This window comes from Empidonax traillii, unplaced genomic scaffold, assembly GCF_003031625.1.
Source record: "Empidonax traillii isolate 1590-97213 ecotype Southwest subspecies unplaced genomic scaffold, ASM303162v1 scaffold25:size3598162, whole genome shotgun sequence".
Taxonomy (NCBI): Eukaryota; Metazoa; Chordata; class Aves; order Passeriformes; family Tyrannidae; genus Empidonax; species Empidonax traillii.
In genome coordinates this window covers 3,201,208-3,218,278 of record NW_020955218.1, presented here as the reverse complement: position 1 = coordinate 3,218,278, position 17,071 = coordinate 3,201,208, and the positions used below count along the sequence as shown (strand labels likewise).

Sequence of the window (17,071 nt, the reverse complement as noted above, 5' to 3'; positions counted from 1 at the left end):
CTCTCCAAACCTCCACGTGGTAGGACGGTGGACTCTGCAGGCCTCAGCCTTAGATAAGCGAGACCAACGCAGGGACCCACTGTTCCCAAACCTCGCAGGAAGAGAAGAGAGAGAAGTCTCTAATCTCCGACTTATTTATACTCTGGTTTATGTAAAAATTGTGTGGAATACTGGGTACTTGGCTCCTTCCTTGGTTACAAACTGGTCACCAAGGAAGGCCTAGACTAAAACCATCACAGCTTCTCAAAAGCAGTGACTAGTCAGGAGCCTTTGGCCTTTAATAGGATACTCCAAAACAAGGTACTACAAGATTTGGATACTCCAAAACAAGGTACTACATGGAATGAATCTGTAGGAGAGGAGCGGCCTGAGGGAGTGGGAGGGAGAAGCTGTGCAGAATATTGGATCAGCTGTAGGACTGTCAGACTTGCCAAACACACTCAGCTGTGACAGACAAGAACTTGGTGGCTCTCCCTGTCCCAAGCACAGGTGGAGGTGAGGTCCTGTGCTTGATTTTGGCAGTGAAGCAAGAGCAGTGGGTGCTGCAAGGCTGGGAGGAGTGCCTTCCCTGGGGGCTTTCCCTCTGCTGGCTCCCCTGCCCTTCGCTCTGGGGTGGATGGGAGCAGGGATGTGCACCTGTGGGGCTGGGGAGAAGGAAGTCACTGAGCTCTATAACAGGAATTCAATCCTCAGATTTGTGGAACTACTTCACAGGGTCATTCTCAACTATCGACTTGCTGGAATTTGGTATTTCTAAACACTAATTGCTGCTGCATTTCTTTCCATTTTAAGAGCAGCTTCTGTTATGAGTCATGCTGTGCAAGGCCTCAAAGGGAAAAAAAGCTCCAAGTATAAGTTTTCCTGCCCTTTTCAAAGGGACCAATCCTGACAGGCTCCTTGAGGTGATCTCTCTTAGAGGAGGCACAGCTACACTGGTACTGTTTCCAGAGTCAAGAAAGCTGAGGCAGTTATGTTTATATGAGACTTTTGAATGTTTTTCATTGTGACAGCGTGGAGCGGCTTTGAATTCAGTAACTCTGAATGTCTGCACATTCCCTTCCTTCCTAGCAGGTATATATGGTTTCAACAGCGAGTGCATGACTCAAACACGTGGAATGTGTTTCTTCCCTGAGCTGTTCCGAAGGCAGAACTGAATTGGCAAGAAATGAGTACGGTGAAATGTGAAACTGTTTTTAGATATAATCTCTTACCATTCATTACACCTTGTCCTGTTTTTCCATGCTGTTCCTTGTCCTGTTGAGGAGATAAATGGATAGTAGAGGATCTTTTAAGGGGAAAGGACTGATTAAGTGGTGAGGGTAGTGTAGGAGGAACAAGAATAAATACTGGGTATTTCAAACATGTTTACATCTAGACAGAGCAGTGGTGGCCAAGCACAGGAATAGGGTCCTGTTTCAAGCCTGATGTTGATGTCAGGGTTGGACTAATCCCGAGGTTTATGTAAATTTTCATGGTCCAGCTGTAAATTCCAGTCATACAGTATCATCCTCTTTACCTCCAGCACTGCAGGTGGGAATTGCAGTACCAGGCTCCTCTCCTGAATACCTGGGGAAGGTGAAACCACCCTGCCAGGAGCAGTGCTGCCAGCACAAGTGCCTGAACCCTGATGTGGTGGTGGAGCTGCAGCTGAACCACTTCACTACAGAGGAAGAGAATAAGTATTTCAGCCCAGTAGAACTCCTTTTTCAGTGTGGAGCTGCTCCAAATGGATACAGGAGTATTATTCCAATAGTGCTTAAAAATTCTTCCTTTGACCTTTATACTAGAAGGAACAGCTGTTGGCTCTGCTCTAACCTTTAAACCCTGTGAGGTTTTCTGTTTGCCCATCCTAAAGCAAACGTGAGGCTGTGCAGACGTGGTGGGTCCTCTTTAGCTTCCAGTTGGAACGTGTTAACTCCTTTGAGGCTGTTGCACAGGGAGCCAGTTGTAAAGGCTGGAAGGGCACAGAGACAAACAGCTCCCAGCAGGGTTTGTTTTGCAAATTTCATGTTTATTTCTGTACTGAGAAGGGTAGAAAGCTTATTTAAAAATAGAAGTGCAGCTCCCATTCATTTCCCAAAGGATCCGAGCAAACACTGTCTGCGATGCCACACAGTGTGGGCAGCAGTCCTGATGTGCTCCTGCCCTGTGCCACAGGCAGGGATGGAAGTGGAGCTGCTGCTGCTGCTGCTGCCTGGGATGGCTGAGGAACAGGCTGAGGAAGAGTGATGGGCTCTAACCCTGTTAGTGCAGCCACAGGGAAAAGGCTGGGCTGCACCTTGGATGGTGCCACAGGTCAGACGTTCTGTCCTCTGACCATGACCCACCTGCTCCCCATTTCATTAAAAATCTCTTTCCTCTGTGCTGAAATGTAGCACCGAGGGAGAGAGAGAGAAGGTATAAATTGCATCTCATTTTTAACAATTCATTCTGTTCCTTTTTCAGGCAAATTACACGTACCGTCCACCAGTGCTGCAGAGGCACAAATGACTGCTTGTTTATAGAAAAAGGCCTCTGAAATGCGTAATAACTTAAAAGTACATGAAGTTCTTGCTGGCTGTACGAAACTATTCTCTGTTGTTTCACCACAATACACAGCAAACTCCATTTGACACAATTTGGAAAGCCAGCTGCAGTCCTGTGATGGGGGTACGGGTGCCTTACAGAGGTTCCAGTCTCCTTTTCTTCAAGCTCTGACTCCTCCTGCGGGGGCTGCACCCTGCCAAAACAGGGAGAGAGTGAGAGATGGAAGTTTCTTAATGCTTTTTTTTCTGCTTCTAAAAGCACTCCTCAATTCTTTGTCCAATTCTTCCCTAATAGGGCAGCAGGATGGAAAAAACCAGACAGTTCTCCGAGCCCACTGTCACAGCACCTGTGGCCAGGTTCAAGGAGAGAGGAATGTTTCTCCTGCTCCACTAACCTAACAGCGCTGCTTTCAAAGCCGAGAGCCATTGTTAGGACAGAACTCAGCCACTTTTTGGCAGCACCTACCTGGGCTATGCTGGTTGTCAGTGCTGTTGCTCGTGGCTGTAGCAGGTGCCTGCAGCTGTGCAGGTCTGGCAGAGGCTTTGTGGTGGTTGGTTCTGTGGGGTGTCCTATTGCGGATCCTCATTGGGTGATGTCCAGGGGCTGTTTTAGGTGTCTGGTGTCCGACTGACAACGGGTCTGCCATTTGGGCACCTGTTACCTTCAGATCAGTGCTCTCCAAGGAAATGTCCCAGAGTTCAGGGTCATCTGGAACGAATGAAAAGGTGATCAGTGATGACAGTGTTGTACTACAGGAATGACAGTAACTCCAAGATCAGCACACTCTTTTCCTACAAGCGGTGGCTGCTATAAAATTTAATCTGTAAAGCATCTTTTATGTCAATGCACAGCAGCGAAATGGTCCTGCCCCTTGGGCTCTGGACTTTGGCAATGTCCAGGCACCACGGTGTGACACAAACAGCCACAGCTGTAATAGGAAAAGACACCCACCCCACCCGCAAAGATCTGTTTCTGTGCAGTATCACCTCAAGAAAAGGGTTTACCAAATAGATATAACAACTCTACTCAGGAGCTTAAGTGGGAAACCTCCCATAGTGATGGACATCATCTCCCTGCCACTCAAGCAAAGTTTGTATTGTGAAGATCAGATTCATACTCACACTTCTGTTATTCCAGTTCCTTGGAACTTTTACCTCTCACTATATTTTGAAGAGCTGATTTAAATAGTAATGATTTAACACTTATCACTTTTTGGCTGACCTGCAAAGAACTCCTCTTCTATTGCTAGCTCCTGTTGTACTGCTGCTGGAGTGCTGTGCTTTATATTGGGAGGATCAGATGTGGCTGGAAGGAGGTAACACAAGAAGAGATTAATATCAGAAATACAGAAGAACCCTTTGCTCCTTCTTAACAGAGCACGAGTCTGAAGTGATAACCAGCAGCTGCACCAGGTATGCTCTTTTTTCCTAGAGCTGGTTATGACTTGGTAGCAAGATGTAAAACAGTAAGATTCTGTATCTGATGATGTCTGACAAGAGCAAGTGTGCTACTTTAACATGGTTCTTTTTAGCCTGCTTCTCCCACCTCCAGGTTCCAGAATTCCCCATGAGTAAAAGGCAACATATCAGTGGTTAATCTTTGCCTGCAGCCTCAGCTCGGGTGCAGCAGGTTAATGGTGCTGACAACAGTTCTGGCTGGCTGGAAAGTTGCAGTTTTAATTATGCTGGCTTAGAGCTGATACTCATGCCACTACAAGAACACAGAGAGGGGGAAAGGATGAAAATTCTCCTTCCTTTGGCCTCAAAGGTGTGTGGATGTCTCAGTACAAAAGCACCTGAAGCTGGTCAGGCTCCTGTACTGAGGGTAAGGTGTGGCTGCCAGCAGCTATCATGGGAACTGCCAGTTTTTAATGCCATGCCTTACCCTGTTTGCTGTTGGGAGTAACTGCTGGAACCTGATGCTTTCTCTCCATCTGTTCCCGGAACTGTTGCTGCAGCTGCCTCTGTCGCAGTTTCCGCTGGTAAGTGGCATCACACTCCGTGGCCAAAGAGTCTGTGTTCCTGTCCCTTCCCCCGAGCAAGCACAAAGTCAAACAGGATTTCAGCCATTACATCTTCTGAAGAAAAAATTCATTAAGAAATAACAGTAAAGAAAATCCACTGAACTACTGGTTTATGGCATCTTTGGGATTGGGCTGTCCATGTGTTCAAAGAGGAACGGTAACTTCTAATACAGCTTATGAAATAAATGTATAATGGCAGTCTCACCTGGGACCATTTGGCTGTTTCTCATCTACTGTCACCACAGCAGTCTCTGTCTGACCAGGCTCACAGTGAGATGCCACCTCACAGTGCTGTCTCCCTGCAATGTTCTGCCTTTCCAAATAGCTGGTGTATCTTGCTTTCTCTATTTCAGGCTCGTAGTCCTGTACTTTAGCTTTGACCAAATTTAACTCAGGAATTACCTAATAAAGGAGGGGAAAAAAAAAAAGGAAATGTTCAGAAATTGCCATCATAAAATTAATGAAATAAGCACAGGTTGTTTCCATACAGGCTTTTAAAAATCTATTTTGTTTGCTCCAAGTTGAACAGTAAGTTAGAAAACTGAAATGCTTTTTCAGTACACAGTAATTCAGTTTGTTCATCGCTGAATTCAGGGGCCTTTGTGTTAGTTTAATCCCTTGGTGCTTCAGGGCAGATAGCCCGTCTCCCCACACTGTGCTCTGCAAACAAGAACAGGTGATCAATTTTACAGCTTCTCAGAGTCCCACGAGGCTGTTGCTGAGTCTGTCAGAAAACACAAGTTCTGTTTTCACACTTGTGTTAAAGGGCACAGCAATCCTTGACTCAGTTCTTGCAGCCACGAGGCCTCTGAGGAAGCTATCCCATTCCTGTTTATTAAAGATGGGATGTTTTGGCTCTGATTTTACAAATCTGTGGCAATGCCTCTAACAGACAATGACCCTGGTGATGGCAAAGCAGAGATTTGGGTCGTCTTTACTTGGTGAGGTGTCACTTTGGGTCTGCTCCTAAAGTCTACCTATAAAGGTAGACAGAACCACCTTATAGCTCTGGGTATCTACTGGAGTTTGGCAAATCCTAGTGTGACTGAAGGAATCTTTAGTATGAAACTCCATGGATTAGCAGTTGTAAAAGGCTTCATTTTTCCTCAATCCACAAGGTAGGTCACTGACTTGGTGTTTCACAGGGGGTAAAGTAACTGCAGCTCTTTTTCCTTGCAAACTGAAACATAAGGAGTTAAGGAGTCCAAAAAGCAAAGCAAGATGTAATGTGGTTTCTTACTGTTTGTGAAGGATAAGAACCATAGTTCAAGTGTTCAAGCATACATCAGTTTTACATGCTAATTCTTGGCACACTGAAGAGCCAGTTTGTCAGTAGTATCACATCAGGTATTTAACACAAATAAGTAAGACTGTAGATCTTCCTAACATTATTCCTCATCCTCCAACAGCCAAGGCCAGTACATCCTGCTCTCATAATTCAGTTGCAAAACTCAGCTATCAGCACAATTTGAAGTGAGGCAGAGGACATTTGCAGGGCCATTTGTACACTCCTCGTGTACCAACACAGAACAGTGTTACCTGTTCTGCTGTGCTGTGGTAAAACCCTGAAATGACTGGCAGCAGCTGGAAGTTGTCATGGGTCCAGTCTAAACAGTTTAGTTCACCCTTTCTATCACAGAGGCATCTAATAGTCTGCAGTGTTCTTCTGGGAAGGAGCCAGTTTGGTTAATGCATGGATTACTGGCATTAAACAGAGAGATTTAGACAACATGGTCATATATGTCACACGAGATTGTTGAGTCAGGTACTTTCTTCTCCACAGCGAACTTGCCTGCTGCAAGGAGTCAAAATTTGGAGTAGTTGTGGTAAAACTCTGCCTGCTGGTTTGTGTGGGCTGTTTGTTACAAAGGCTATTGGTCTCCAGGCTGGTAACGTTCAGGAATGAGATGCACTGATATCACTGTTTATAATCTTTACAGCATGAAGGACCAGGAGCAGGGGATGTTGTGCAGTCCCTGCTCTAACAGCCCGTGTACTGCACCTGACGTGGAAGCTTATTCACAGCTCGTAGGTAGTCCTTGTCTAGGATGCAGTTCCCAAGAGCATTCCCAAAGCACCTGAGAAACAAGAGAGCTCACTGTGATTGAAAAATAACACTTCACTCTCACATAACTTCTGAAAATGTACCAGTGACTGATCTTCACTTACTTGAGCGCCCTCTTCAGTCCATCTGTTACTGCCTCCTTCCTTGCCTTTTCTAAGGATAAGGCCTTGGACTTCAGGCCTTCGCTGACTCCATATCCCACATCTTCATGGTATGACCCGTCCTGCAGTAAAATACTAAGTAAGCATAAGGGAAATTCTACACATACAGCACTTGATGTTAGCTGCTGTGCTTTCCTAAGCCTGATTACTTGCTCTTAGCTGGTTGTTCTATAGCAGTGCCCATGTTTTGGACAGCACTAGGTTCCCTGCTGCAGTACAGTGCTCCAGGACCACAGTCTGACCTTTCATTCCCAGCTTCTGGCAACTGCTCAGCTACAGACAGAGCAAACAAAAAAAAAAAATCCACTTACCTTAAGCTGAACTTTGACAAAGGCACAGACACCCACATAGAACCTGCCGTTGTTGAGGTCAACAAAGTCTAGGGGAGGGAAAAGCAACATCCTAAATAATACAAAAGGCTTCTGCTCCACATTCAGTTTTTTGTCCTTTAAGGACATTCATAAACCTGTACCATACTTGCTGAATGTTCCTGAGATATTGTACCATCTTCTGTAAAATGGAGCATGACTTACAAAATATTAACTGTAGCTTGAGAATGCTGACATATGAAAGAAGAAAGAGTTGCAAATGTTACTTAACATTCATATATCTATCCTAAATGTTTAAAGAATAACAATTTTTTCAGCTGGAAGGAGAGATTTTAAGGGTTAATTTCTATAAACAACAGTGGAAAAGAAACTGCAGTCTATATAAGTAATTTCTTTCCTATTACATACCAGAAGTTTACAGTTTGTAAAAATTTGCACAAATGTTTTATCCAGGACAGAATGCCTGAAGAGCTGAACAGGTTGCAATACAACTCTCAATCATAATCTCTGAAGTACCTTTCTTCACACCAAAAGCAATGCTAAATAATACACATAGAGCACTTTAGTTAGCAGTCTTGCAAGTCTAATAGAATCATGACACATGTCTGAAATAAAATTTGGAGTTCAAGTAACTTTGTTCTGGGGTCCAAGAAGTACTCCTTCTGTACTCATCTGGTCTATTTGTTTAACTGTTCTGTAATCCTGCTGAAGGTGCAAGCCCCCTTTTTCTACCCAGGAATTTAAAACGTAACAGAATCTTCTTGCTCTGAATTTTTAAGGAATGAATTGTTATAGCATTATTTAAAAAAAGGTAGAAGTTTGAAGGATGTCAGTCCTTTCTTGACTAAAAAGAGGGAAAAAAAAAGTGGTGCAGAATAGATGGAAAGCAATGAGGTAAGTTATTCTATTTCTAGAATCTACCAGCCTGAGTTAAGAAAAGATTTCTGAAGGTGGGGAGAAGGAAGAAGGTACTTTCAAAGGAGCTACTTTGACCTACTTCAACAGCCAGCCTTTAGCATAAGCACAGCAGATCTGCAAACAAGAGGAGGATGAAGCTTTAACATCACCTAAACACCAAATTGGAGTTGAAACCTTTTTCTAAAGCTTTCTGTTATAAAAATCTCAGTACTAGGTATTAGCTAAAAGAGGAGTCTGCAGAAAAAGACGGGTCCCTAAAGATTAAGGGAATATTAACTGAGAATTTGATCTGGTTAGAGTATAAAAATTACAGGTGAGTATGAAAGCTGGCTCAGGGCTGCTGGGTGTTAAATAGTTTAATTGTAATTACTTTTGACTGAGTGTTCCCATAGAGATCAGAGACTTGATTAGAATACCTCAATCATAAACACCCTTAGAGTAATGACTATGGCATGTAAAAAGAAAACAGAAGCTCCATTATTATTCAATTTCTCTCATTTTTACTAACTGTTAAGGCACCTAGGAATTGCACATGCCTCTCTCCAGGTTGTTTGGAGTGATCAAGTTCTATCGTAGATACCCTGGCCCTTATCCGAGAGACTTTCCCTTCACAGGGAAACAAGAGGGAGGAAAGATTTCTTTGCCCTCAAGAGACACTCACCAACGTTCTGCCGAGTGACTGAATGGGCCCAGCCGTTGAAGCCAAACATCTCGTTGGCCAGACTGATGACCTTGTGACCCTCAATGTAACAGACCTGAAGAGAAAAGCATCAATACATAAATATGCATATAAACACAGGGGCCTGTGCACATTTCTCCACACACTGTGCTTTAAAACAGGACTGAAAAACCTCACACTGAGGGAAGCTGGCTGAGTTCAAGGTTCAGGTAATGCGAATAAAAGGATGATGGTGCTGCTGTAGGTTCGCTCTCTTCCAGCAACTGTGATGGAGGTTAATACAACAACAAATATGACTTAATCAATGGAAGGCAGAGCTGGAGGACACTAAAGATGGTAAAACACAGCCAATGTTATATAGTGCTTCAGACAGTCCAGTTCTGGGAAAATAATAAGGAAAACATCTCAGTGTTGCACAAGTAGATGAACATTCCCTTGTAAAAGATGAAGCACTGAAAAATTAGGTTGGGGTTTTCTTTTAAGTGTAAAAGAGATCTGTGACTCAATAAAAGCCAGAATTTATGCCATACTGACTTTTCATTCGTATCTGCACAGTAAACTACTAGCGGGAAATTACCTTCAAAAAAATAAGGACTATTGTAACTTTTTAAACCCTAGGGGGAAAAAGTGGAGTAGAAACATCTGTGCATGCCTGTTCCTACCTTTTGTCCTCCTCCAGCCTGCCGACTGCTGATGTAATCCGGACCCAGTCTCTGACGAAGAGCGTGCTGGATGGCTTGGTATTCACTGGCTGTGTAGTGGTACTGTTGACAAAAACAAGGCAAGACAAACCTTACTCTCCCTATCTTAGCTCCCTCTCTTCTCCTAATATCACTTCTTTATCCCAGTCCTCCCAAGAGGTGTATGATCCATTTTTAGAATCAGTTTCCAACAGACAAGGGAACACCTCATGGCATGTACGTGCATTAGATTGTTTGGGGTTTTTTTCGCTCTTACTCTCAATGTATACAATTACTGAGCTGTACCAACTATTTTCCATTAATAATCTCAGTCAAGCTTGCCACAAACACACATATAAGCTTCTATTTTACCTCTTAAAACCAAAACATAATATCTCTGTGACCAACAGGAAAAGTGTATTTAAAAATTCCAATAAAAGCAAAGATCAACCTTACTATAGCAGCATACACCATCAGGGCAGGGAGGATATAAGCTCAGGAAAGCAGTTAAAATATGAATTTCTTAAGGAGTGTTCACCAATTTTCCCTCATGGGAAAATCCCTTTGGATAACTCCAACATCACTGGTATCTTTAGAGAACACAAGCATGACCAGAAGCCTAAAGTGTTGTAACTTCAGGCTTGTCTTCGTAGAAATGTAATTTGAAAAATGTAGTGGATCTGAGCACTAAAAAGCTTGTGTTGCTCTGCTCTGATGTGGGACAGAACAGAGGTTTTACCACCTAAATCACAAGTACTGTGTAGGAATGTATTGGCTGCTCTAACAATTCAGCAGATCACAGAACCTTATAGTGTGTGTGTCATATAAATTCCAACCCCTGCCAAACACGTTGTATTTGTATTTGGTTCTACTCACACATAATTTGTATTTGGTTCTATTTAAACTTAAAGGAATAACTTTGTCTTTTTCTGACTTCAGAACACAAGCCTGTAACCAAAAAGCATAAGGAAAAAGGGAGGATGCACATGCCTGTGCCATGTTCAGGAACTACGTATAAATGCCTATCATGGAGAAGAGAATTCACCACCAAAAGCTCTGTTTAGTCCAGATAATTTTTTTTTCTGAATTACTTTACAATTTTTTAAAATAATTTTTTAATAGCTGAAACTAGTTGGCTTTTCTGAATCACTACTGAGAATGTGTGTGAGTATTATCCAGGGCATCTGGGACTAAGAGAGAATAAAACCAGACCCACAGCAATATGTTACAACTCAAGGCAAGCCAAGACCATCTCATGGATGAAAAATGTAATACAGAATTAGGTGTAGCATGAATCCAACCTCACTGTGTCCAAGTTTCAAATGAATGAACGTGCAGGCCAGATTTCCAGAAGCGTGAGCATAAAACTTCTCCTTCCCTCCTGGGCAAAGGGAACTGACCTGTCCGAAGGAAGCACCTGAGCTGCCAGTGCTGGAACTGCTGCTGCTGCTGGAGCTTTTGCCATCGTTCCCCTGGTGTTCAGGCATACCTAAAGGTAAGAGAAAATATAATTCCCTCTCAGATCCTTCAGCACTTCTTGGATGACTTTCAATATCTATTAATACTTAGGCTCTGAAAAAAAAGCAGAGGTAACATTTTAAAACCTTACTTGGCTATACCCTGACTTGTCAGTCTTTATTTTAGATTACTGCTTTGACTGCAATCAATCAGACCGCCTTGTGTTATGACGGTACCACGTAAACTGTGCAGAGCTGAAAACCACACAGAACCTGTAAGAACTGTAAGAAATGGTGCCAATAATTCAGTAGATGGCACCCTTTTCCAAGCCAGTATCCAACACTTCCCAGCACTGCACTCCACCCTGCTGGAGCAGTGATCCCTGGGAGAGCGTGTAGCCCAGGTGTGCCAAGGGAATGCAACAGCTGTCCTAAATAAACCACAGAAACACCCTTTTAATGTATTTGCACAAATGCAATTTGCACAACTGGTAGCACAGCACTCAGCCTTTTGAAAGTAATAAATATAGGACAAATTAATACATATAGAAGATAGCTGGAAATGTCAAAACAGTTCAAGTAAGTGTAAACCCCCCAGCAGATACCACAATTTGACAGTCAGTCAGAACCTGGCTGGTATTACGCTTTGCTAATGTGTTCCAGGCTCAGCACTTTTTAAAACCAGGGTTTTTTCCAGTCTCTGAACACGAAATCCAAAGTTTACTGAGAACTTGGCAAACAATTTTCAGAAAAAGGATACTGGTTGTTTCCTGGGCAAGTATGAGCACTGGCAATTATGCCACGTGTAGCTAAAACTCCCCTTAATTTTGGTTGGCTAGAGTTATTCACCTTCAGTCCAAAACTTATATAACTCTCCAGTGTTCATTCACTTGAATGTGTTTTAGTCAGAAGGGAGCTGCAATTTGTGGTAAATGCATTTGGTTTTGGAAAAAGAACTAATAGAAAACAACATTACCAGGATAAACACTTGTGATTTAAGCAGGTTATTTATTTCCCCTCCTCAGCAAAGAGTTCATTGCATGGGGAGGGAGACAAGTAGAGAGACAAATACAGTGTGTGTGGTGAGAGGCAAAAGGAATCAAAGTTTGAACAATACTGCTGCCCCCCTCACGCCCCAAGCAGTCTAAGTCAGATCCTAATCATTATAAGCCCTTGGGAAGAAACAATGACCACAATGTCATTTGCTACATAGCCCTGTGACCAATTTATGCAAAGCAGGTGGGTGTTGTTTTGATGCAAAACTGCTTGACACTGATTTCAGTTGAAGTCCCTTAAATTTTTATGTTGTGTGCACCATTATCAGTCTAAATTTATTAAAGAGATACACCCTTAACAAATTCTGAATAAGATATGGGAATTGACTCTGAATGAGAAGCACAGAATCCCACTGGAAACAGCTTCACATCACATGGTTTTAATCCAGCAGATCAGATGCTGCTAGGGAATACTAGCAACACACTTCTTTGCAATAAACAGTTTAAAAACATGTCAGTGGTTTGTCTTCAAATTATGTATGAATCCAATTTGGTTCCAGGCTTCACCTGCAGGCACAGCTTCAGCTGCGAGCCTTGTTTAAAGCAAACACTCTGTCAGAGCGATGTGGTGGGTTCTGCTGTCAGTGAAGTGCAGCAGAGCAGGGCCCTGGGTCTCAAAGCAACTGTCAAAGCATTTCAAAGTGACAGAACTCCAACACCAAAATTATTAGAGTAAGAGTTTGGAAGAGAGAGAAGTTAATTCTGAAAATGGAGCTATAAGTCTGTCTCAGTGTCAGAGCCAGGAGCTAGGGAAGGCAAGGCACTTCCATTCCTCAATGGAATGTTGTTTCCTCACCCACCCCACCCTCTCCCCACAGCATTTTAACTTACATAAAACATTAATACTGAAGTAGATAATAAGCTGTTGACTTGAGTGCCAAAGAGCCTTGAACATCCTCCACCCTCCAGGGTCAGGACTGTGCAAGAAGGCTGCCTGACTCATTAACCAGTGTTAAAAAAGCCCTGTTTTCAAACCATCTTAAATACTAAACCTAAAGTTCAAATAGACTTGCTGTGTTTTTATTGATTCTGACCATTATTTATTATTTACAGGGAATTCCTTTCAGTTCATCTGGTAATATTCTCAGGAAGTTTTCTTATCACTGAGAAAAAAAACCCACACAAGACTGGAGGTGTTTATCTGGATGGACTAGATCAGGTAAACTTAACGGCTTTTATTACTTCCATATTTTGATCTCATCTTTTAAAATTTGAACACGTTAAGTACATAATGAGAAAAAGAATCTCTGTTTTGGAAAACTAGATAATGAAATACTAATTTTCAGCAGCACTCCAGAAGTAGGTATTTATTTGTATGCTGGTAGCGAATGGAGCAGCTGCTGAGAAAAATCTGGGTGTGTACACAAATTCCTGTTTGGGAAATAAACCAATCCTCTAGAGTAGATAATCCTGAATTTAATCTGTTCAGGTACAACTACCACTGTGGGCTGTGGTGGCAACACTTTCACCTTCCACAATTGTATGGACAAAACTTCTAATTTTCTAAAGTAACACATCCTCACATCCCTTTCTACCCCACTGTCCACTACCCCCAAAAAATTTATTTGGTCCTAAATCACCTCTTTTCCCATCTGTTCCCCTCTGTCTTGACAAAGTAGGCTTTTGAACCATGCCCTGTGCCTTAATCCTGTGCTAGGAGAGCCAGTTCCCAGTTCTCAAGTGTAAGGTGGAAGCAGGCAGTTTTGCATCACTTCAAAATAGTTTGCATACCACGAATCGTGTGAGTACCACGGCTTGGGAAACGCTCAGCTAGAACATGGCTGTTACAAGAAATTAATCACAGCATCACACGATCTAAGGACTTTGACATGGACTGTGAACTTTCAGAGGGCTTTTCTTGCAACCTCATCCTCTCCATAGGGTAAGTTTCCTTCCCAATGAAGCTTTTTGGTTTGCTGAGTAAGAATCTTCAACATTCTTGCAAACAATGCAATTCCACCGAACCCACCCAGAGCAAACAGTGACATGTGATTTAGAAGGCACTAAAGATAATGCCACATATTTCACCTAAGGTGCAAATTACTCCAAGAAAACACACAAAAAAGCTTTAAAAATTTTATATTTCTGTGGAGTATTCTCTCCTCTGAGAACTCCAAACTGTTTTATAAGTTGATTTACCTGTTATGCAAAGGCTGCTTTACCTGGCACTTAAGCTGAGGTAACTCTCTTTTAAGTATAATGGGGCAGATGTTCCTAATCAAGACATGTCTGTGCTACACCAAAGTTTAGAGAGAGTGGAAAAGAGGTGATGAAATTGCCCGTGGAAAAGCTGCATACAACAGAACTCTTCAATTTTGACTTTTGTTATCTCTAGGCAAACAACCTGGAGGACTCCAGAAAAAAGAGAGGTGATGTTCTGTTAACTTCATCAGGAGAAAAAGATATTCATTGTTTTGCAGGTTTAACAATGAAATGCATGGGGAGGTCATGAGACTGGATGTTCACTGTAGGCTAAAGGTGGGCTCTCATGCTGCCAATACCTTATTGATACATCTTATTGATTCAGGCTACGTTCTGTAGTAAGAGAATTAAAAAGATATAATCAGAAAGTTTGAGCTACTTGCAGTAATTTAACTATATTTGCTTTCAAGGCATACAAACAGCACTATGATAATTTCTACCCAGTTAGGGCATGTGTCACATTTGACACCTTCAAGCCTCATTCATTCTAGTGGAATCTATGTGGCTCCAAAAGCATAATTTAAACTCGTAGATTTATCAGGCACTGCTAGGTTTACGTTTGGCATTTCTAGGATGATGATCCCCTCCCTGCACTAAACAGAAAACACTAATTCCGGTTCCACTTTTTATAAATTAACATTTTAATGAACACAGGGTAAAGCTCTTCCTTCCTTACCTTTACAGAAGCTTAGCAGAATAACACAGTGCCTTTGTGGGGGAGTGTTCCTATTTCAGAGTTTTTGAACACATCCAACGTCTGAAACAGCCTACCTGGTCAATTCCTGCATTTTTGGAACGTGGGATGAGAAATCCACCTCCTTATTCATTATGCTGTTTCCTGTCATAACAACCTTTATACAGCTGTCACAAATTCATCAATTATCTACTGGAGGTTGTAGGGCCCTGCTTCCCCAGCAATTACAAACCCAGTTCCAGTCCAAATTGGTTGGTTTAACCCATGTGCTGCTGTGTTTTCGCCTCCATATTTTTCAAATGTTGCTGGTTACACCTCCAAACATTCTCCTTCATGGCCATGTTGTGGGTCAATTGCTACTTTCCCACACAATTTTGTTTGCTGTTTTAAAATTCAGTGCCTTACAGAGGGTCCACAGAGTTTCATTAGTTAAAAATGCATCACTAGCACCTTATGCAACAGGTAGTTCCAAGCAATTCTAAATTTGAAATACATTTGCTCTCCAGGAATATAAATCCTACTTCTTGCACTACCTAATTTCTTTGTGTTAACTCACAATTCTGCACTAAAAAAAAAAAAAAATCATTCAGGGTATTAATTGGTACTCCTGCACCAATAATCTTTTGATGATATTATATATAAAAGAATTTCCTGCAGCAACAAACAGTGAGCTGTGGTTGTAGTAAGACCTGCCTTGTTTTGTTGCACTACAGGGTAGAACTGAAGGAAAAGGGAACTTGTTTGTCAGACAAGCTCTTTTCCAGGTGTGAAACAGCAACACCTCACAATTGCAAAATCAAAAGTGAACAATCTACTCTCCAAAAATGAGTTTCACATACATACACACAGAAAGAGTAAAAGAAAAGAGCTTGTTCTGGAGACCAGACCTGGCAGAAATATGAATCAAATACTGTAAATTATTTATGTGGGTACTTCTTTCTAAAAGCCTGTCAGATTGATTTATAACCACATCACTTATGCACAAGTCACTTTAGTCCTTGCAAGGGAAAGACAGCAGGCTTTTGAACTGAGAGTAATGGTTTGAGGCTTCAAGGGAAAAGCAGCCTGTCCAATTGTAACTGGAAAGGCTGCAGATTTCCCAAATGCAATTACCAGGCAAGAAATTAATCCAGGCTGGAAACTGAAACATGTGAACTCTGGAAGAGCTGTGGGAGATCTGTCAAACTGTGCATCACAAACCCCACTGTGATTACGGGTATAGATGACACTTCTGGCAGCAGGACCGTGTTAAGCTCACACTAATTAAGTTAGGACAAAAACCCCAAAGCTTTAAAGCTCTCTGTTTTCCTGTTTTGCTCCAGGTTGACACTTGTTTATTGTTAAATGGAAAATCATTTACACTTGAAATCGGCAGAAACACTCCAGGCATGGGCAACCCTGTATCTATTTTCATCCCTCTGCTTTCTTAGACAGCAATATAAATTATCCCTTTTTTGGGGACACTTTAGACTTGACAGCATGCACTCATGTAAAATAAATGAACTCGGAGTAAAGCTCTTCCTTCCTTACCTTTACCAGAAATTAATTTAAAGGGATTCTGTGTTCCTGCAGTTGAAAAGGGAGTTCAGGTTATTGAGACCTCAGTGGGTATCCAGACCTGTGAGAGGTCTGAATTATATTATGATAATATATATTTTATATATAAAAAATATATAATATATAATGTAATATCGTAGGGTACAAAATATAATAATACATAATACAGAGAACATACAATTAACAAAATATAGATTATATAGTATGATTTGGTAATGATATTGTGATATATATAATACGATACAATATGATAAATGCAATTATAATATAAACGGTATTTTCCGCAACAAGACACTAATTGAAACAGTGATAATTTACACGCCAATCAATAACTGTGCCATTCCTCGAGCAATCTCACAGATCCATCCGATTTGCCATAACCTCTCGCTTCAGCCTTGCCCGCGAACAGCGGCTAAGGACTTTATTATTGATTATTCATTAATTATTATTCTACTACGTATACTGTAGTAATAACGAAATAATGGAATAAATTGGAACTGTGAGGATCCCGCAGCGGGTCAGTCGCTCCGTCTGCCGGCGGCTCCCTGAGGAGGTGCGCGCCCGTCGGGCCCGTGTCAGGGCTGTGTTCCGTGCCCGATCCCGATCCCATTCCCGTTCCCGGTCCCGCTCCCGTCGTACCTGAGCCGGGAATCGCTCCTCTGGCCCGCTCGCGCTTCCCGCCCGGAGCCGCTGCCGCTACGGGCCGGCAGAGCGGCCAAACCTCG

At 42.3% G+C, this 17,071-nt stretch overlaps 1 protein-coding gene across 1 annotated transcript; it reads right to left on the bottom strand.

Moving 5' to 3' along the window:
* Positions 1-2,660: 2,660 nt before the first annotated feature.
* Positions 2,661-17,067, bottom strand: RAD52 (RAD52 homolog, DNA repair protein). The gene is made up of 12 exons (XM_027905124.1): positions 16,986-17,067; positions 10,782-10,870; positions 9,364-9,465; positions 8,684-8,777; positions 7,087-7,154; positions 6,719-6,837; positions 6,552-6,627; positions 4,755-4,951; positions 4,411-4,553; positions 3,748-3,831; positions 2,992-3,234; positions 2,661-2,719 (listed from the first exon to the last, which is right to left on the bottom strand). Exons 2-12 carry the CDS (start codon positions 10,866-10,868, stop codon positions 2,661-2,663), a joined length of 1,272 nt encoding a protein of 423 aa, XP_027760925.1. The 5' UTR covers positions 10,869-10,870; positions 16,986-17,067.
* Between the last annotated feature and the right edge of the window lie 4 nt (positions 17,068-17,071).

Bases quoted from the DNA above. Each gene is read 5' to 3' on its own strand.
- RAD52 (XM_027905124.1), bottom strand. From the start codon at position 10,868: ATGCCTGAACACCAGGGGAACGATGGCAAAAGCTCCAGCAGCAGCAGC. The intron at 9,466-10,781 runs GTCAGTTCCCTT...TTTTGTCAACAG, and splicing joins CAGGTGCTTCCTTCGGACAG to TACCACTACACAGCCAGTGA. The intron at 4,554-4,754 runs GTGAGACTGCCA...GCTCGGGGGAAG, and splicing joins AAACAGCCAAATGGTCCCAG to GGACAGGAACACAGACTCTT.